The 19,522-nt window shown below is 42.1% G+C and overlaps 1 protein-coding gene across 1 annotated transcript in view; it reads right to left on the bottom strand.

Moving 5' to 3' along the window:
- Window positions 1–3,022: 3,022 nt before the first annotated feature.
- Window positions 3,023–19,522, bottom strand: part of ASB7 (ankyrin repeat and SOCS box containing 7) — a 48,350-nt gene continuing 31,850 nt past the window's right edge. Inside the window, exon 6 of the mRNA XM_025893194.2 lies at window positions 3,023–6,458. Coding sequence (XP_025748979.1) covers window positions 6,319–6,458 — 140 coding nt within the window. The 3' untranslated portion in view covers window positions 3,023–6,318. The remainder of the gene's footprint in view (window positions 6,459–19,522) is intronic.

Below are 19,522 nucleotides of genomic sequence, written 5' to 3'. Positions count from 1 at the left end.
GTTGGGGCTCCCTGTCCGCATGCTCTGAACTGGACATGCATGGAGGGTCCACTGCCCCAACAGGAACTGTAATCTTTCAGCTCAATGCACTGTGCCAGCTCAGGGGCAGGCAGTCTCCAGGTAGGCAGAATTCCCTGCGGAGTCCGGCGGTCTCTCTTGGGAAGCTTGCCATCCCAGCGCCACGCATGGTGGATCACGTGGGTCCGCTGCCCAGTGCTGACGGTGGAGGGGAGGGCCGGAGGGATGGGGACAGAGGGTAAGAGGAAGGAACAGCAAAAGGCAATGCTGGTAGGAATTAGGACTGTACTTATCTGAGATTTGGTGCTGAGAAATGCTGATGCCGGCATCCACTTGGCCCTCGTTTCCTTAGAGGCTTCCAGGAACTATTTGAGATTCAGGCAAGTAAGACCTGGGGTTTGTCCTCCAAGGAGCTCGCTGTACAGTGGACTTATAGCCAATGATTTTTTTTTTTAAGATTTTATTTATTTATTTGTCAGAGAGAGAGAGAGAGAACAAGCAGGGGGAGCGGCAGGCAGAGGGAGAAGCAGGCTCCCCGCAGAGAGCCTGATGCGGGACTCGATCCCAGGACCCTGGAATCATGACATGAGCCGAAGGCAGATGCTTAACCAACTGAACCACCCAGGCGTCCCACAGCAAATGATTTCTTAAGAGCTTCGGTAATAAACCAGGAAGAAATGCAATCTGTTCCTCTCTGCTGCTACCCAAGATGGTAGATGGATGTAGCCCTGACTAGTTTGCTAGAACATTCTTCCTAAATGATATTCAGCTATCATTCTGCCCAGGTAAGGCAGCAAAAAACAAGCAATCTGGGAACTCTAAAATCAGCACACAAAAGCAACTCAGTGAGGCCAAGACCATACTCTGTGCACATGTATGTACTTCACTAAAGGGTTAAGTGGCCAGAACTAAGACAGAAAACCTAGGTCTCTAGAGAAATATAAAATGGTCATGTACAGTAAGCCCGTGCCCCACAAATGTTCTTTTTTCTGTAAAGAAAAAACTGAGCAGTGACCTGACCCGAAACTATCAGAGGAAGAAAAGCAACATTAGCTCAAGCCTGAGCAGCAAGAAAAATATGACTCCGTTTGCCAGATAAAATAGGAACTATCTGCAGCTGGATTACCTCTGTGTCAGTCACAAAGGGTCAGTCTACTCATCACATGACCGAGTCTCTCCACTTCAACTAAGTCCCATTGTCCTAATTAAGCCAGCTATTTTCTGATTCATAAAATGCCATTTCACAGAAAAGTGCATCACTTCATTACTACTTCATTACTACTTAGTGTAACATAAAAGAAGTTACATTTAACTAATGTAAAAACAATTTCCTAATTAAAAGGTAACTTAATGTTCTAAGTGTGATTTTTAAGATGCTGGAACAACCCAAGATTCAGAATATATTTGTAATAACCACCAACATGATTATATGAATTTTTCTTAAGGTCCTCTCAGCAACCGAGGAGAATCATCCCCTTGAATCCGATCCTTTACCCCTAATGGGTCTTCAGAATTTCTAAATCACTTAAGTTTTTGTGGATGCACAACAACGACCCAGCACAAGGCACTGTGGGCATCAGTGAATGAATGAAATGAAAGAGCACATCTCACTACTGAGTGTGGCATTCCTTCAGGACAAGAGACAGAACACTGCAGCCAACAGCCCTAAGGGTTCCAGGCCCACATCGATGAGCTCTTACGGGGCCTTCTGCAAATCACCTCAGTCTTTTCGAATGGGATTCAGAATGTTAACTGTCGCTCAGGCATCACAGAGTTCTTCTGGAACATAGAGATCTATAAAATGCATCATGATCTTCGAGAAATAGATCACAAAAGTTTGAACGTTGTTTACCAGCAGCATACAAGAAAAGTCAGGAGATGCAACTTGATGATCCGTTTTGGTTATCGAAAACTCAGGACACTTCAATGGTAATGACAAAACCACCCATGACAGAATAAAGACAAGTGACTTCTGTATCTTAGGAGTCTACAGCAACTCGGGCCTGCAGATCAGTATCTGGCAGTGGACGTTTAAAATCATTTCATCGGTACTGAACCTTGTATAAATTCTAACATCAAAATTTGTAAGACGTTAAGAGAACACAGTTAACATGATGTGACATAAATACAGGCAGACGCTAGAAATCCATTTTCTTTCTTCCCTGAAACCCAGCTACAGAGGATGTGGAAATATATTTTTTTTTATCAAGGAGATAATCTGTTTTATCAATAGCTAGGAAGCCATTTTTGTAAATTGTCTGTCAGCTGAAAAAACAATACACTACTTACATCATATTGGAAAAGGAATGACCTCAAGATTTCCAAGCAACACAGCTATTTTTCACATCTGAACTCCCCTGCTGATCATCAAGAATCGTTTCAAATGTCCCATTCTTGGCCTTCAGTTGTGCCAAAGCCTGGACAAGTCCGCAACAAAGCGAGCTGCAAAATACTGAACATTTCTGCATGGGGCGCTCAGTCTCAGTCGTCTGGCCTCCCTTTCCCTCAGTACACCATCACTCATGGTCGTGTGAAGTCTCTCCCGAATCAAGCTGTGTTTACACTACACAAGGGAAGTGGGAAATCAGAGTTGTCTTGCTTCTCTCTCCTGCAGGCTAATAAACTCCCTCCAATTCATCGTTCTACTGCTCTGTGCTCAGAAACGCTGTGGTCCAAACTCTGTGCTCAGTCAAGGTGTGGCAGGCATGAGGCAAAGGTGAAATTGGCCTGAAAGGGGTCAGGGCTCACTCAACACACTGCAGGATGCCATTGTTTTCTGTTGTGGGTGTATGAGGGACGCATTGAAAACTGCGACTTGGGGAGGGGGCAAGAACTGCCTTCTCTGATCTAAAATGGTGCTGTTTTCTCTATCACGCTCTCGAAGCAATTCCCAATGATCTAAAATGCCGACGAAGGAAAGAGAGCTCTTCGCCTCTTTTCACCAAACAGCCTGAAATACTAAAAAGCTAAAGGCAGACTAGAAATAAAACACAATTCCGATAGGTTTTAAACCAGATTTAAGTTTTTTTTTTTAATTCAAATTGACCCAAAGCAAAACTTACATTACAAAGGAAGAACAAAATACATTATGATATAACACACTAGGAGTTACATGAAAGCTAAATTTGTGGGCAAAGGGCCTCATCCCAATCACATTCTGGGCTAATGAGCGACTCTGCAGGAAAAGTTAGAATCTCTATTTGTGTATGGTCCACTCTGGTAATGAAACTATACATTCTTGTCTCTTAGGGTGCGCATCTGACAAATCACTCTAGACTCCTCATGCTCCAGATGTGTACTCTTGCCACTGCCAGAACAATGAATTCTCTAGCGGAAATGCTGTTCCAAGCATTACGGATAATGAATTAAAAAAAAACAAAACAGTCAAGTCCTCCAAACTAACAAGCGTGGGTTATTTTGTAGTAAATAGTTTAGAAATATGGGAATTAAATAATCTAAAAAACACTCTTAACTCTGCTGTACATTTATAAACACAAATATTTACACACAAAAAAAATCTGTTTTCAAAAGATGAGGTTTGCAGTTCATTAATGATCATAATCTTTTATGAGCTGGTTTCTTTGGTGTACTTGCCAAATATACTTTCATAAAGGTTTAGTAATAGGCTTAAACAATAAATTTCAAAAGGAACATGGAAGGGTCAGCGACAAATCTGATGATATTCGGAACGTTTCAGTGAAGATTCTGGAAAAACCAATCAATCGATTTTTGGAAAATAACTTGTTCTCTCTACTCGTTACGTGACCACCGAATGCGTCTCTGCCAATTAAATTCAAATGTGGACCCGCACGTTGATCCCTATGTTCTACTGGTTATCACCTTTGAGACTAAAATTTTAGTTTTGGTTAAACAGGATATGTGATTGGGATTTTACTAACAAAAATAAAACATTCTTTTTAAGTTTCCAGGTAAATCACACCTCCAACAATAAATAATGGAATTATACACTTCTTCATTAAATAGAAATTTCAATTCCAAGGAAGAGCTCTCATAATTTTTTTTTTTTCCGAAGTCGCAGCAGCAATGCAGAACAAAGAATTTACCTTAATCTGATCTTTTTACTTGGAACTCCCTGACTCAAACTCAGTGGCTAACTTAGTTTGGAAACCTCTGAATGGCTGGGGAAAGGAAGTCATTTTCATCTACCTGAATAAATGAATACACACGTTTTGAGGAATTAAGCCCTGTGTGAAGGTAACGTTACTAGCACTGCTCCGAGTACAGGGTCCCGGGCGCCCGCCCTCCCAGCTCCTTGTCTCCCCGGGCCTGGGGTTTGACGGGGAAGTAACACACAATACATTTCTGGCCATGCACATTCCTGACACTGCAAGTATGTCTCACTTCTGACTTGGGTACTGGTAGAAAGGATGAGAACACAGCTCAGCTGCATGAGGGACTCTCTATCGGAAGATGACATTCTGGAGATGGGAGACCACCCATTTCTATCCATCAGGCTCCGGTTAGTCTTGGAATGGTTACCAAATTGGCCACACTATTACTGGCTCCCTGCAAAAGAGTCTATGTACCCCATCAGCAATCCCCCTGAATCATTCTTTTTCCGGAGCTGCCCGTTCTTCAGGCACCTGGGCACTGCCTAGGCACGAGCAGATCCAATATACCAATGCCAAAGCTACTCGGCATCCTAGGGAACTGACTCTGTGCTTGAGAGATAGATATCCCTGCTGGCTCTCTAAAAAAAGGTAAAGCCAGAGTAGATGCTCAATTCTGCTTAGTTATACTTTCCAGGTGAAGTAGTTTTATACTTAATGACTCAAAACTAGAAATTCAGACAAAAGAAGCCCTTTATCTTGTAAACGTCTGATAACAAATTTATTTCTAGCGCATAAATATTTTGAAATCGCCCAAAGCACTGAGAACAATACTGGGATATTTGAAAAGGTTCTTCTGAAACTAAAATGATGGCATGTTAATAAGCACAGAACACATTTCCGAGGGCATCAGCGTAGATCCCTAATGTCTCTGGAACCTTTCCCACTGTTACTGACACTTTATCATAACTGTGTTTACACTGCAAACATATGCCCAATCAACCCAGAAAATAAAATAACTGTCCAGAAGAGCTTCACTGTGCATAACCTTAAAATAGATAGGAAGTGTTGAATTAGCCTATTAGGAATTAACCAGACTTACAAATGTGCACCCATTAGAAATTGTACCCTTTAGAAATTTTTTTAACTGGGAAGAAGGAAAAAAAACAAAAACAAAAAACACCACGAAACCACCCCCAAATTATTTAACTGTTAAAGCCAAATGGCTTAACAATATTTTGGGTTATTTTTAGGGAAGACTCTACCACCAGGATATGAAATTTTCTGCTTAAAGTGAAGTAAAAGACAAAGCTTACAATGGAAATGGCACCTGACATCCTATGGTCCTGCAATTAAAATTAAAGTGGCGGTTCCTGTTCTCACGGGCATGTCAAAGCTGGCTGTGGAATGAGAAACATTGAGTGAAATAATGGATAAAATACACCAGAAAGAGTATTGCACGGGAGGCACTGTTTTAAAAACAGAATACACTGGCTTTATAAAGTTATTTTTGTTTCCATTAATTGTTTTAAAAGCACGATTCAACGAGAGACAGAATTGAGACCCAATGTCTCTGGGTAGTGTACTACAGTTGTTAAAAAAAATAAGTTAAAAACAAGAGCACACCAACAGGAAAGCAGAGGTACTGGATTTATGTCATCCAAGAGCTACATTAATTAGGAAAGGAACAGTTTCAAACAGCCAATTTGTACTCATTAAAAATGAATGAGGTGACAGAGTTACTTTAAAAATTTCTTAGGGCATTTTCCAGTAGAACCCAGGACCCCCCCGGGTGAAACTGTGCCTCCAAACCTTAACAAGTGCTCTGCTGGTTTATAATGTCGTGCACGCCCATGAAACCATACATTTGGAAAGGGGAAATTCTCCACTCCAACGCTGCTTGTGTTGTTTTGGAAAAACAATTTTCGTAAATGCAATATTGTATAGAAAGCTTGGACCTCTTAAACTTGGACCAAGAAACCAAATTAAGACCTTCAAGCATGTGGTGTGTGTGTGTGTGTGTGTGTGTGTGTGTTTATATATATAAAAAAAAAATCCCTCCCCTACCATGAAAACCAAACAAACAAACAATCAAAAAACCTAAAAGTGTATACCTGCTTTCTGACTTCACAGCAAATCAGAAATTGCATAGGATATACTTTGTGCAAGGCAAAAAGCCTTTTAAGTATCTGGAATATAACTCCTAATCTTGCTCACAGTTCTGTGTACATCAGATATCATCGAATTTGTGTTTTAAGTAGTCTTTCATGACCTTGGCAATTGGTAGTTCATCAAGTAGCTTTAGGTTTTGAAGGCCTATACATTGTCGAATTTTAATTCGGCACAGGTCCTGCAAGTTTCTGGGCTGTCCTAAAAAGACAGAAAAAAGAAACAGTTACAAAGCTACACAGTACAATATTTAAGGCAGGCTTTTCAGTTCTGAAAAGAATTATTTGTTTCACCAGGACGTGTCTCTCTATGGACTTCACATGCAAAGGACCAGACAGACTTAATGAGAGGACACGCCCTGGGGACCTTCATATGAGGTCCCATCTGATGCTTTTCACAACCCTGGGATGATGGATATTTTCACCTCCATGTTACAAATAAGGACTGAAGGGATCAGGGATTTGAGCAAATTGCTCAATGTCAGATGACCAATTAAAGCTTTTTGGACAGAGACTAAAACCAGTTTTTCTGAGTCTAAGCCTGGTATTCTTTTCATTATAAATCAGAATGCCTGTTTTCATCCTGGGATGCCTCTAATATGCTGAGTGAACCTGGGTGAGCAAATCAAAGTTTCTCTGTCTGAAAAGTGGGGGAACCGAATGAGAAGCTATCTAATGTGGCCCCTCCTTCAGCTCATCACTGAGGACACTGGAGCCTAGACACGTAGCATGATCTCCAGGGAGCTTTCCCAAGCGACATCTGCCCACCTGTTCACCATGATTCTGGACATAGCAGACCCCTGGCTGTAGGTACGAGGGCATAGACTGGGGGGGGGGGCAGGGAGCCAGGCAGAAAAAACACCCCAAACTATTCTGAATCTACGTGTCTTCAAACCTCACACCCTTACCGTGTGCCAATAAAAACCACTGCTGTAACTCAACTCAGAATTACAAAATTCAATTTCGTTCACTTCTGAATATCGTATTTTACCAGAACGATTCAGATGACCTCAAACGCAAGCAAGAATTCCGAGCAACAGTGCCTCAGTTATATCTGGACTCACATAAATTTTGCTCTCATATTAAATGGTAACAAACAGCAAAAGCTAACATGTTGAATGCTTACTCCATGCCATGGGTCCTTATAAGCTCTCAACATACACTAACTCGTTTCATCCTTTTATGAGGGAAGCACTACTTTGATCATCATCCCCATCTTACAGACTCCTTGCGTCTCAGAGAGATTAAGTAACATGCTCAAAGTCAAATAGAATGCCATACCTCAGCGAATCTCAAACTTCGTGGTCTCAAAACCTCTTTGCATTTTTTAAATATATCAAGGACCCAAAAGAACTTCCATTTATGTGGGTTATATCTATCAATAATTACCATATTAGAAGTTAAAGTGAATTTTAGAAATACTTATTCATTAAAAAAAAATAAAAATAAACCCATTACATGTGGCCACAGACAACATTGGTACAAAAAAACAGTATTTTAAAAAACAGTAAGAAGAATGACATTCTTTCACATTTTTGCAAAGTTCTTAAAGGGTTGTCTTAACAGAGGACAGCTGAGTTCTCATATATGCTTCTACATTCAATCTGCTGTGATAAAGTCATCTCGTCTCTGGACAAGTCCACTTATGCTCACGAAAGAAGGAATGTGAAAAAGGCAGATCATGTCTCGGTGTTATGAAAATCGTTTTGAGCTCAGATAGGGGAAAGGGTCTTGTGGACCTCCAGGAGTCCCCAAGCCATACATGGAGAACAATTGCTACAATTAGTACTTTACCCCTTACTTGAACTGCCCTTGTTTATAGTGATCGCCATTATTCAAAATTAAGTAATTCTTCATAAATGAAAAAGGCTCCTTAAACCTCTCTGTAAGGGCCTGTGTGAACATGTGCTTTCCAAGAGTTACTTAACACACGGTCTTCTCTGAACAAAATTGCAGAAGCTACTGCTTTCCTGGAAACGCCTGTAAACCTGGGGCGTGTGTATCTACGGATACCTGCACGCAGATCAGTGTGAGGCTGGGATACACTCACGCGTCTCTCGCCAACATGTGTCTTCTCCATTTTCCAGATCTCTGCTCAGAAGCACTTCATTAGGGGTGACAAAGGTTCCCCATCAGATACTTCAGAGTTCCTTTCTACTACAGCACTTAATAAGGCTGTGATTTTACATTTATTTGGTGATTCTCTACTAATGTCCAGCTTCTTCACTATCTGACATGTTCCATGAGGGCAAGACCACATCTGGCTGCCAATGTGGCCCAACACCTGACACTATACTCAGTAAAAACTAGCTGAATGAATGAATACTTAACAGGCTTGTCCATAAGGGACAAACCAGTCAACTCATTGCAAAACCCACCCATGTCAACGGCAAATCATTTTCTAACCTGTTTTGAATTATTTTTCACCACCCTTCATGGGCTACCATTAGGAAGGGAATAAATTATCATTGTCATTTTTTGATAAGCGTTTACAGTATTTGATCTGCAAATGCAAACCAGAATATGAATTAGATATGAACCTTCTTTTTTCAGAGTGAAGAATCTGATTTTCCTAATAGATGGCAGGTTCTTTTCAAATGTAATATTAACAAAAAGAACAAGCACAATGTATTCAGGCAAAAAACAGGTGAGGATAAGACTGACATGTAAAAAATATATGCACACTTAAATGGAAACATATCATCCGACAAAGTAGAAAACCTGTATTATCGGGATTTGCTTAGCTAAAGGGAAAAAAGAAGGGATCGAGACAAAGGGTTATGTAAGGGGGATCTTCTGATAGTCCTATTTTGTGTCAGACTGTGCTCTCCAAAAATAACCACGATATCACCTATGCCTCATTTTCTTTTTTACAGTGTGATCCATATGCCCACCTTTAAGAGATGGAGCCTTGGTTCCCCTTCCTTGCAACTGGGTGCACTCAGCACTATGGGGGAAGTGAAACTATGTGACTGCGATGAGTAAGTCACAGAAGGGGACATGCTTTCACCTGGTTCTTGGGACATTCACTCTGCCAACACAGCTACCAGCATGCCATGAAGTCTGAGCAGTCTAGAAGGAAGAACTGAGGTCACTGCCCAGCAACCCTGGCTGAACTCCAACCGCCAGCACCCAATTGCCAGCCATCGGAGCGGGCCATCTTGGGAAAGTGGAGAGGCCCCGGTCAAGAGACTCCAGATGACACTGCGTGGGGCAGAGAAGCAAAATAATCCACCATTACTGTGTTAAGCCACTAAAATTTGCAGCATTAAATAACTGAGATTCTGGGACCCCGAAGCAGGGTGTGTTGTCATTAAAAAAAAAAAAAAAAAAAAATCTAAAATATGTGGCTTTATCACTGGGACCAGCTGGTGGGGAAGGGCTCTGAGGAGTCTGTTAGGGCTTAAAAGAAAGTTCTAAAATGTTACTAGAAGCTGGGGTTGGGGCGGGGGGCTTTTATTAGTAGCAGAAAGTTTGGCAACACTGTCCCCTGCTGTAACATAGAAAAGTAGTAAATATATCCTAATGATCTAGTTAAGAAGATTCTGCAGGCCCACTACTGGAGGGGCCACTGGCTCTCCTCACTGTCTGTGATAAAATGCAAGAAAGCAAAGATAAGCTGGCACCTGTAATCCAAGGGATGTAGCTACAATAATCCTATCATCCTCAGAAGGTACCTCCACAGGGCCTCTCCCCGGGAGAGATGAACTTTCTATGTCTAAACATCAGAGTTTTACTCGATTTGCTACTGATTTTTCTTCTCCTTAAGTGGCGTGTTGTGGCAATCTTTTACTATTCTGGGAGAATCTTATCTTTTAAAGAGCTCTTGACCATGTATAATCTGCAGAATGACCTTTAATGGGAGAGGCACATCTTAGTGGTTAAAAGCATCAAGTCTGGAGCAGGACGGCCCGGGTCTGACTCCTGGCCCCACCATTTACAATCCGTGTGATCTTGGGCAAGATCCTTAGCCTCCTGCCTCAGATTCCTCATCTATGAACCAAGGATAACAACACCTCCATCACAGGCTTTACAAGCATCAAAAAAGCTAATTTTGCTAAAGTGCTTATGGGTATAGTACCAGACACATAGTAAGGGCTATATAAGTATTTGGTGAATAAAGGTTAAAATAGTGATTTTTCAATACTTGTAAGGATAATGTTTGCTTCTCCTTCCCAGAAAAGCAGAGGGTGCTTCCTGGAAGTTGAGGTCTCCCCTCTTCCTGGTGTTAAGAGAGGAAGACAACTGGTTGGCAGCTTACAGCAAAGGAGCCACTTGGTAATCAGTTACGGGGAAACGGTCCCGGACAAACTGATGGGACTGACACTGGGTATCGCCGCATGATTTAGGGCAGGCAGAGATGTAAGAACCTTAACCATATAAAAACCCGTGCAGTGATGAAGTGAGGGGTGTCTTTAAGTTACTGCACTGCCAATGGAGATAGGGACTCATCTTGCCATGCTGGAATGCGGACCGGGCGGCAGGCTTCAACAGGCAGGAGTGATAAGGACTACTCATTGCCATCCCTGCTGTTTCTAAGACTGACTAAGGAGCTTTTTTTTTTTTTTCAGGAATATCATTTTAGGAACAGAAAATTATGATTCAAAAAGTCCTTACTTTCTAGTCAACCCATCACTCAAAAAAGATTTACTGTGCACCTCCTACGTACCCCCAAAATGCGCTACGCCGTGGCTTAAAGGGGTGAGGGGAGAGAAGGCGGCAGAAGAAAAGAAGGCAGAGAAAGAGGATGAAACCAGAAACACTCAACACACACGTGCACAACGTTTACTAGGTGTCGCAGAAAATTACTCCTACCCTGTTAAGTAACAACCGCCTTGTCCAAGGGATTGTAACAGGAGAGACCTGGGGGGATGGCTCACACAAGAGTATAATTTCAGGAATCATAAACACTTTGGGGGATGCAGGAACACTACCAGGTATTCACACTAACAAACTACAACGGGATTGCATAACAGTTCAAAGGGCTGTTAGTCTCTCCATTTGGTAAAGCAGCCCATCATTAGTAATAATTGGGCTGGTATAAAATAGGAAATCAGCTTTTGAAGGGTCTGGTCTAAGATAAATTACAAAACCAGGGCAGCGGCATAATTTAGAAAATTAAATATCCTAAACCACCTCCTTTTGATACCACCATTACCACATTTACGATAGGCTAAACTTATTTGGGTAAAATATTTGTAAAGGTAGACAGAGAGGCAAAACATCTTTGTAGAGCCAGAGAAAAGAAAATGAAAGCAAAACAACGTCCCGGGTCTTCTTTGGGGGAGAGGGGAAAGAGGCCGGCAGCAGAGGGTGTAAAGAAAGATTTAGCCTCCTCTGACTGCTGTCTACAATCTGACTTGTGCCTTTCAGCTACCTCCCCATTTTAGGTCAGCATCTGGAATGGTCTCCCAATACCTCTTCGTTTTATTTCAGCTTCCCATTTTAAAATCCTACCATAAACACGTTTTGTTCCTTTGCTCTTGTCTCTGAATTTCCTTCACAGACACTCAGGATGAAATGTGTTCAACAAATCTTTATAGGACAATGACAGTTTCTAGCTCACCTTAATATAAAAATCGGGGCATTATAAAATAATTTAACTTAGATAAAATCCAAATATATACAGTATCAGCCTTGATGACATTTGTCCATTGGTTACATTTGTTCCCACAGGCTAATGACCTTTGACCTATATTCTTCATTTGCATTAAAACTAAACAAAACCGGGTCCCTGGGTGGCTCAGTTGGTTGAGCGACTGCCTTCGGCTCAGGTCATGATCCTGGAGTCCCGAGATCGAGTCCCGCATCGGGCTCCCTGCTCAGCGGGGAGTCTGCTTCTCCCTCTGACCTTCCTCCCTTTCATGCTCTCTCTCTACCATTCTCTCTCTCTCAATAAATAGATAAAAATCTTAAAATAAAAAACTTAAAACTAAACAAAACCATAGACTGCTTCTTAACAAATAACAAATCTCTAGAAGCCTATACTGAAAACAGAAAGCAATATAAATATCATGAAAAAAGTGAAGAATAAGGCAATGCTTTCTAGATCAAAGGACCTTAAAATGTAGTATAAGTGACTTAGAACTATGTACTATTGATTTCTAAAAGTAATTTTATTTTTTTTAAAGATTTTATTTATTTATTTGAGAGAAAGAATGAGAGAGAGAGAGCACATGAGAGGGGGGAGGGTCAGAGGGAGAAGCAGACTCCCTGCCGAGCAGGGAGCCGATGCGGGACTCGATCCCGGGACTCCAGGATCATGACCTGAGCCGAAGGCAGTTGCTTAACCAACTGAGCCACCCAGGCTCCCTTAAAAGTGATTTTAGTAATTGGAACCCAAAGGCCTATCAAGACTATAATGCAGATATCTGGCAAATCCCCAATTTATTACCAAAAAAAAAAAAAAAAAGCAATAATAAAAAAATCACCATAGGTAAAATGTGCTACACAAATTCTCTTAAAGAGTTACACTAGGTGGGGCGCCTGGGTGGCTCAATTGGTTAAGTGACTGCCTTCGGCTCAGGTCATGATCCCGGGGTCCTGGGATCGAGCCCCGCATTGGGCGCCCTGCTCCACGGGAAGCCTGCTTCTCCCTCTCCCACTCTTCCTGCTTGTGTTCCCTCTCTTGCTGTGTCAATTAAATAAATAAATAAAATATTAAAAAAAAAAAAGTTACACTAGGTAACGCTGTTTTGATATCATCCTACTCTCCCCCCAAAAATCAAAGAAAGTGATTAAAGAAGCTTTTGAAAGAAAAACAGAAATAAGGGCACCTGTCGTAGAGGTGTTGTTTTTATGTGATCATCTGCTCACATGCTTGCCGCTGTACTAGATTTAGCTGAGAAAGCCACAGCCTAAATTTTACCTTCTTAAAATTAAAAAAAAAAAGAAAAAAGTCATGACTTGTATTCTTACTTTTTAGAGTTTGAAACTGTTTTTGAAGTTTAACTCCTGCTGCCAAAACATCGTGTTTGACTATTTTTAAATAAAAACACATTTCAGGTTACTGCAGTGTTTGTAAAACAGTATTTTTAAACACCTGTGATGCTGTTCTGGAACGCAACACGCTTAAGTACTTGACAAACTAAGTCTCCCCCAAATAGTTTACCCAATTCAATTCCCATCTACCTAATCTTTTTTTTCCTTAGAAATAGGAGCCATTTAATTTCCTAAACTATACAAATCAAAATACAACCCAGTCCGACCTTTCACACACCACTGATGCAAACTGAGTGGTTGCTTCAAGTCTGTGAGCAACATCTACTAGAAACACAGATTGCAACTTGGCCTCCTTTTGGATAGTAAACACAAACCCAAACTGCATATTCCCTGCCTTAAGAATAATCTAGACCAGAGCTTGCCACAGAATAAAAGATGCTTGTGAAAGTTGGCTGTTCAGTGAACAAAAATTCATGGTTAACTTGCTCAAGGACTTCTTGGCACCTTGGATATGCTACTCCCTGAAACTGGGATCTAGAATCCAGGGTACTAGTCTTCCAAACTAATTTGAATAATGTATCCGTTTACCCTCACAGCATCTGATAGAACCACAATTTTATAAGCACACTTCAGGAATCACTGATCTCTACAGATCCTAAGTTGTAAATACACTGGCATAGGGCAAGTAGTAATTTAAAGCATTTCATTTTATCCAGACTGTAGTTAACTGCAAACAGAAATATATTAGCAATTCACCAAATGTGAAAACACCAGGCTAACAAGGTGTCCTTAAAAATTTGAATGTAGAAGTTGTACATCACCAGGGTCTCAATCTTTTAGTTTTATGACCTCTTTGCACTCTCAAAATTGGAGGACCCCAAAGGATTTTTGTTTATGTGGGTTATCTCTATCTGTATTTGCCATACTTAGAAATTTAGGTTGGGAAATTTAAAACATATTCGTTGATTAATTAAAAAATAACAGTAATATGGGGTGCCTGGCTGGCTCAGTTGGCGGAGCATGCAACTCTTGATCTCAGGGTTTGGAGTTCAAGCCCCACACTGGGTGTAGAGATTACTAAAAAAATAAAATCTTAAAAAAAAAAAATAACAAATATAAATTCATTATCAGTTGAAGTAAATTTTGGTAGACAAAAGAGGCTGCTTTCTGAAACAAAAAAGGTTTCACGAGAAGAGTGGCACTGTTCTACATGTTTGCAAATTATCTCTTAAAGTCTGGCTTCATGCAAGATAGCTGGATTCACAGATCTGCTCCTGCATTCTGTTCTTACATGCTGTCTTGACTGAAGTACTTCAAGAAAATCCAGCTTCATTCACATAGTTGGAAAGGGAAAGAATATTTTCATGGTCTTTTTAGATGATCGTCATCTTCTTCGATACTTCCCCAAAACTCAACAAGTGGTATTTTTTTAAAGGTTAGTTGCAATACGCAATCTGAAACCAAATCAATGAACCTCTCATACTCTTTCACATTCAAATCCATTGGTCTACTTTGTCCTTTGAATGGATCTTTTACCCATGCATGTTTTTGTCAAATTATGCATTAGTCCTTTGGAAAACATTGGCTCACTAGGTTATGGAGATCTTCCAAATGTTGACCCATTTCATTAATTATTATCAAAAAATCACTTTTGTTAGTATTGCCGCTCATCTCAAAACAGTCTTTGCATATTGGGAAACTGCCAATGTCACAGTAGCAAACACAAGCTTTTCAAAATTCTCATTTTCACTTGAAAGCTCAAATTTTATGACTTGTCATAAATACGGTCAATTGTTTTCCTTAACATGACAAGAAAGTCTGCCAAATAGCCAAGACTAAATAGCTATCGTTTGGCTGTCAGTCAATCTTCCAGGTAAAAATGGGTGTTCCACAAAAAAAGCTGCTGGTTCAGCTCAAACAAATCGAAGAAGAGCTTTCTGTCAATTCAATCACAGCGCTTTGGTATGCAATAAGAATACTTTCAATTTCCATTCCACAGAATATTAAAAGGGCATGTACTCAGAGGCATCAGATTTAATGGGATTAATTTTACTGCTTTGTCAAAGACATCCCTAAATGGAACCGCAATCTTCTTTAGTGAGACTGCCTGGTGGTGAAGAACTCAAGAACTATGTGTACCCTTTGGGGCCACTGCCTCGGTTGACACAGAGGAGCCAGCAGTTTGACCCGCCATTGCTCCTACCCCATCAGTCAAATGACCGCGCAGTGAAAGAGGCGAATCACATCTCAGCGCTGCTATGAAATCTATTTTGACCTCATGGGCACCTAAAATGGTCTTGCAGACCCCCCAAGAGGCCACACTGTGAAAACCACTGTTCTACATAAATCATAAAATAAAATCACAAACAGCAGGAAATCATTCCCTTTTAAGAGTGGTTACCGGCAAGAATTTTAAAAAGGAGGGGGGAGACCCCAAGGACTGTGGTCTAATTCCCTCATGTTTCAGAGGGGGTAACTGAGAATCAGGGGGCACTGGGAGGCTAAGCGGCTTGCCCCAGGTTTTTAGGCATGTCAGACACGGGGGTCAAGAACCCATTAGCTGCTCTCTCCACCACGAGATACAGCTAATTTAACAGCACCTCTGACACAGGCAGAGCTGAGAGATCTTCAGGATCATATATGGGAGACATGTGCCTCTGAATTCCAGGGGGCAAAACGCTACTCATCCCAAATGACCATGGATAGGCTGCTGTTCACTTTTTACGTAAAAACAACAAAACTAATGAACTGACTTCCAGTTTTAGCTCCTGAACATGTAAGGAGCTTGGAAGTCATCATTCCTGCTCTTGTAAGAAGAAAACGCTGAACAAATGCAAAATCAAAGACTTGCCTTGGACTTGCCCACCAGTGAACAGACTTCACAGCGCAAACCACCACAAAGTCAGGAGAGAGAAACAAATTCAGAGAGTCACCGCTGAGATCTGCGAACCCGGAGCAGAAGCTGCTGGAGCCCTAAACTGGTAGGAACACTTCAATGGTAATTTTGGTGAGTTACCTGAGGCTGTGTGTGGACTGGTCTGACAGTGAGGGTCACAGTCTTAGGAAGCACCCCACCCCGACCCGCCACATCCTCTCCGTTTTACTTTCAGGAACCCCACCAGGTTGTCACAGTGAATAGCTAATAAAACCCCCCTCGTGGCTCTGGCAAGGGAGGAGGGTTAAGAATAATCATGTGATCTACACCCAGGACCTTCTCCATAACAAAGGCCTGTTTCTCTAAGGGTAAAGACTTCACCAGAGTCTCATCCCACCTGGAGAAAGAACGGTTCTCTGACTCCAGCATCCAGAGTCTAACTGTCTCACCAAGCTGTGTGAGGGCGGAGGAGGGGGACCGAGAAGCCCAAAGTCAAGAGGGGCGACAAGACCGAGGACGCAGGAGGGACTGAAGTCTCCAGCACCTACAGCTCCAGCAGACATGGCACGCAGCCCAGCTCCTGGCCAGGTTCACACAGAACCTGACATTTAAAGGCCTATTTACCTCCATTCCTCTTACCTGATCTATCCTGTCTGGCTTCAATAAAAAGTTACAAGACATGCTAAAAGGCAAGAAAAAAACAACAGCTGGGAGAGACAAAGCAAGCATCGGAACAGACTCAGCTATGACACAGATGTTGGAATTATCAGACAGGCAATTTAACTTATGATTGCTCTGTTAAAACTAACGAAGCTGGTAGATGGTAACAGTAAAATCTTGCCTCTCTAATGCCTTGATGAAGTAGCAGCCCTGCAGAGGTAGATTCCACACAGTGAGTATAGACGTGCAGGTCCCCGGGCAAAGGGAGGAATGGGTGACAAGCTGACCCCTCCAACAGCTTTTCACCTTGCTGCTTGTCCGAGTCTTGGATTCCACTTTGCCTTCTGAACGTTTCCTTCTTGTGCAGAAAGAGTAACAAGCCTTACAATCGAGGGATTTCCTAGGCAGGCAGCACAACATGGCACCTGTTCTGCAAATAGGCCAGCCAGTCAGACGTGGAAGCAGCCTCCTTTCAAGTGGCACTCTCCAGCAGGGAGCCATCTCGTTTTCCGCCCCCTCTACTCTGTTCTCTAAAACCCTCCTCTGATTTCCAGACCCTTGGACACAAGGAACTGCAATTACCAGAGATTTTCAGGCCTAAGGCCTTCTCCTGCAGAGGTGGCTGGCTGAAGAAAGTCCGTCCCTACCACAGGCATAATCTGTGCCTGAGAATTCAGAAGTGGGCTTTCCCCCCACACTTAAGTTCTTCTCTACTTATCTCCAAACAAAATTCCAGGCATGCAGGTCATTAAAATCCCTTCTATACCTCCTGTAAGTTTAAAAGTTCTTGCTACTCTATGCCCGAGGTTCAGCTTTCTTGTGGAATTTCTCCCTTAAAAGATTCTTCATTCTGGATTAACTCCCTCGTCCATACAGTGAGTAGGGGAGTTTACATATGGCACAGGGGAGGATAAAGGGAACAACAGTCCACCGAGCTGAAAACTACGAGGCTGGGGGAGAGTAAGAATCTAAGGGATTCACTCTATTGGGAGCAAGCCATGCCTTGCTGTTCATCCACTCTCATTTAAAATTATTTTATTTTAAAAAACATATATGGCACTTAAAATGTGCCAGGTGCTATTTTAAGCACATTACAAACATTAACTCATTTAACCCACACAACAAGCCTGTAAGACAGATATAATTATCCTAATGATCCCATGAGGACACTGGGGCAGGGCAGTTGGGTAACCTGCCCAAGGTCACAGGTGACAGGTGGCCGAGCTGGGGCTTGAACTTGGGTAGCCTAGCTCTAGTCCATGCCCTTACCTGCTGAGCAAAATATTTAACAAAAGGGGCTGAGGCAGTCACACTAATTTAACCAGGAGTCTCGAGGGAGAAATTAAAACAAAAACGAAAGCAACAACAAAAAGATACTCAGAATGTAGAAAGAGTAAGAGATACTTCACAGGCTTTTTCCAGGACAGAATCCTAACCTGAAGTTTAAGAGTAATATTCTCTCTCATAACACCAGTACCCCTCCCAGTCTATGAATGAAGACTGCTAGAAAATTTGCTGAGAGAACCAGCACTTGAAATGTCACAGCACACTTTTCGTTAGATGCGGCCTGGATCTGAAGAGTCAGAGTAAGCTGGCGAGGAAACACCACACAGGACATCCCCTGTCTCTCAGTAGGTCGTGTGTCTCAAAAACTTTCTTCAAGGGATCACCTACCAGTCAGCCCAAAACCCTGCTCCCAAGGCAGACAGATCTGTGTAGAACACGGGAGCCAACAGGCGCTTGTAGCCATCTAAATTTCAATTAATACAGATAAATTAACAACTCAGTTCCTCAGTGGCATTAAGCACATAACACGTGTACAACAGCCACACGGGGCCAGGGCTAGTAGCTACCACACTGGACAGCGCTGACAGGCCATTTCCATCGCCACACAGAGGCCAACTGGACAGCCTAAGTTGGATCCTGAGGGTGATTTCTTTTTAGGCTTTGGTCTGCAGACACACAGTGGTAACAATGCCATCTTTTCCTTTTCATAAGCACACCAAATCCCAATTACACTTCATTTGTTCCTAAGATTTCTACTCCCAAGTTCAGTTCTAAGCAGGAGAGTAGATTATTTACCGGGTCAAGTCAACGCCTTACCCCTCAGTACCCGGTACCCACGGTGTATTTGTTCTTCCATGATAACGACTGAAAGGGAAAAAGCAGGTGAGGAAAAGGGAATTCATGAAAGAGTGCAGCAGAGGGCGAAATCAAACATTTCGTTTATCGACTTGAGCCTCAGGCTGGATGTTGAGCTCTGAAGACACACCTTGACGAGCTGCGGAGGAAGCCTGACAAGGGAGGGTGGCTATATCCACACACAGACCAATATCCCTACCAGAAAAACAATGCAAACGTGCACCGCCACGCAAGGCGAGTCACACATTTCCAGGCTTTCAGAAGAAGTGCCCATACCAAAACAGGTCAGAAGTGGAAGCCACGAGGGCCGGGGACAGTAGTACCAAATCGCCCACTGATGACAAATCTCATCTTACAACTTCTGGCATCTGTAACCTGCATTACTAGGATCCCTCGCTCAGGAACAACTGCTGTTCATCTCATGTGGGGTCACATCCCGGGAAGCCAGAAAAGCAACAATAAGACGTGGAGCAACAGCTTAGCACTAAAGCACCAATTCTAGAACACTTCCACAGCTATGGAACCTAAAGTCCAACGCTCTCCTTCTAATTCTTCAATCAGAAGTCCATGAAAGCCCGAATGACTATGTGTATGACCAGTAAGAACTGTCTTGTTCTAACAGAGATCTTTGTGAATTTAACAATTTC

This window comes from Callorhinus ursinus, unplaced genomic scaffold, assembly GCF_003265705.2.
Source record: "Callorhinus ursinus isolate GAN/ISIS: 27379988/994484 unplaced genomic scaffold, GSC_fseal_2.0 scaffold47, whole genome shotgun sequence".
Taxonomy (NCBI): Eukaryota; Metazoa; Chordata; class Mammalia; order Carnivora; family Otariidae; genus Callorhinus; species Callorhinus ursinus.
This window is presented reverse-complemented; position numbering and strand designations above follow the sequence as displayed.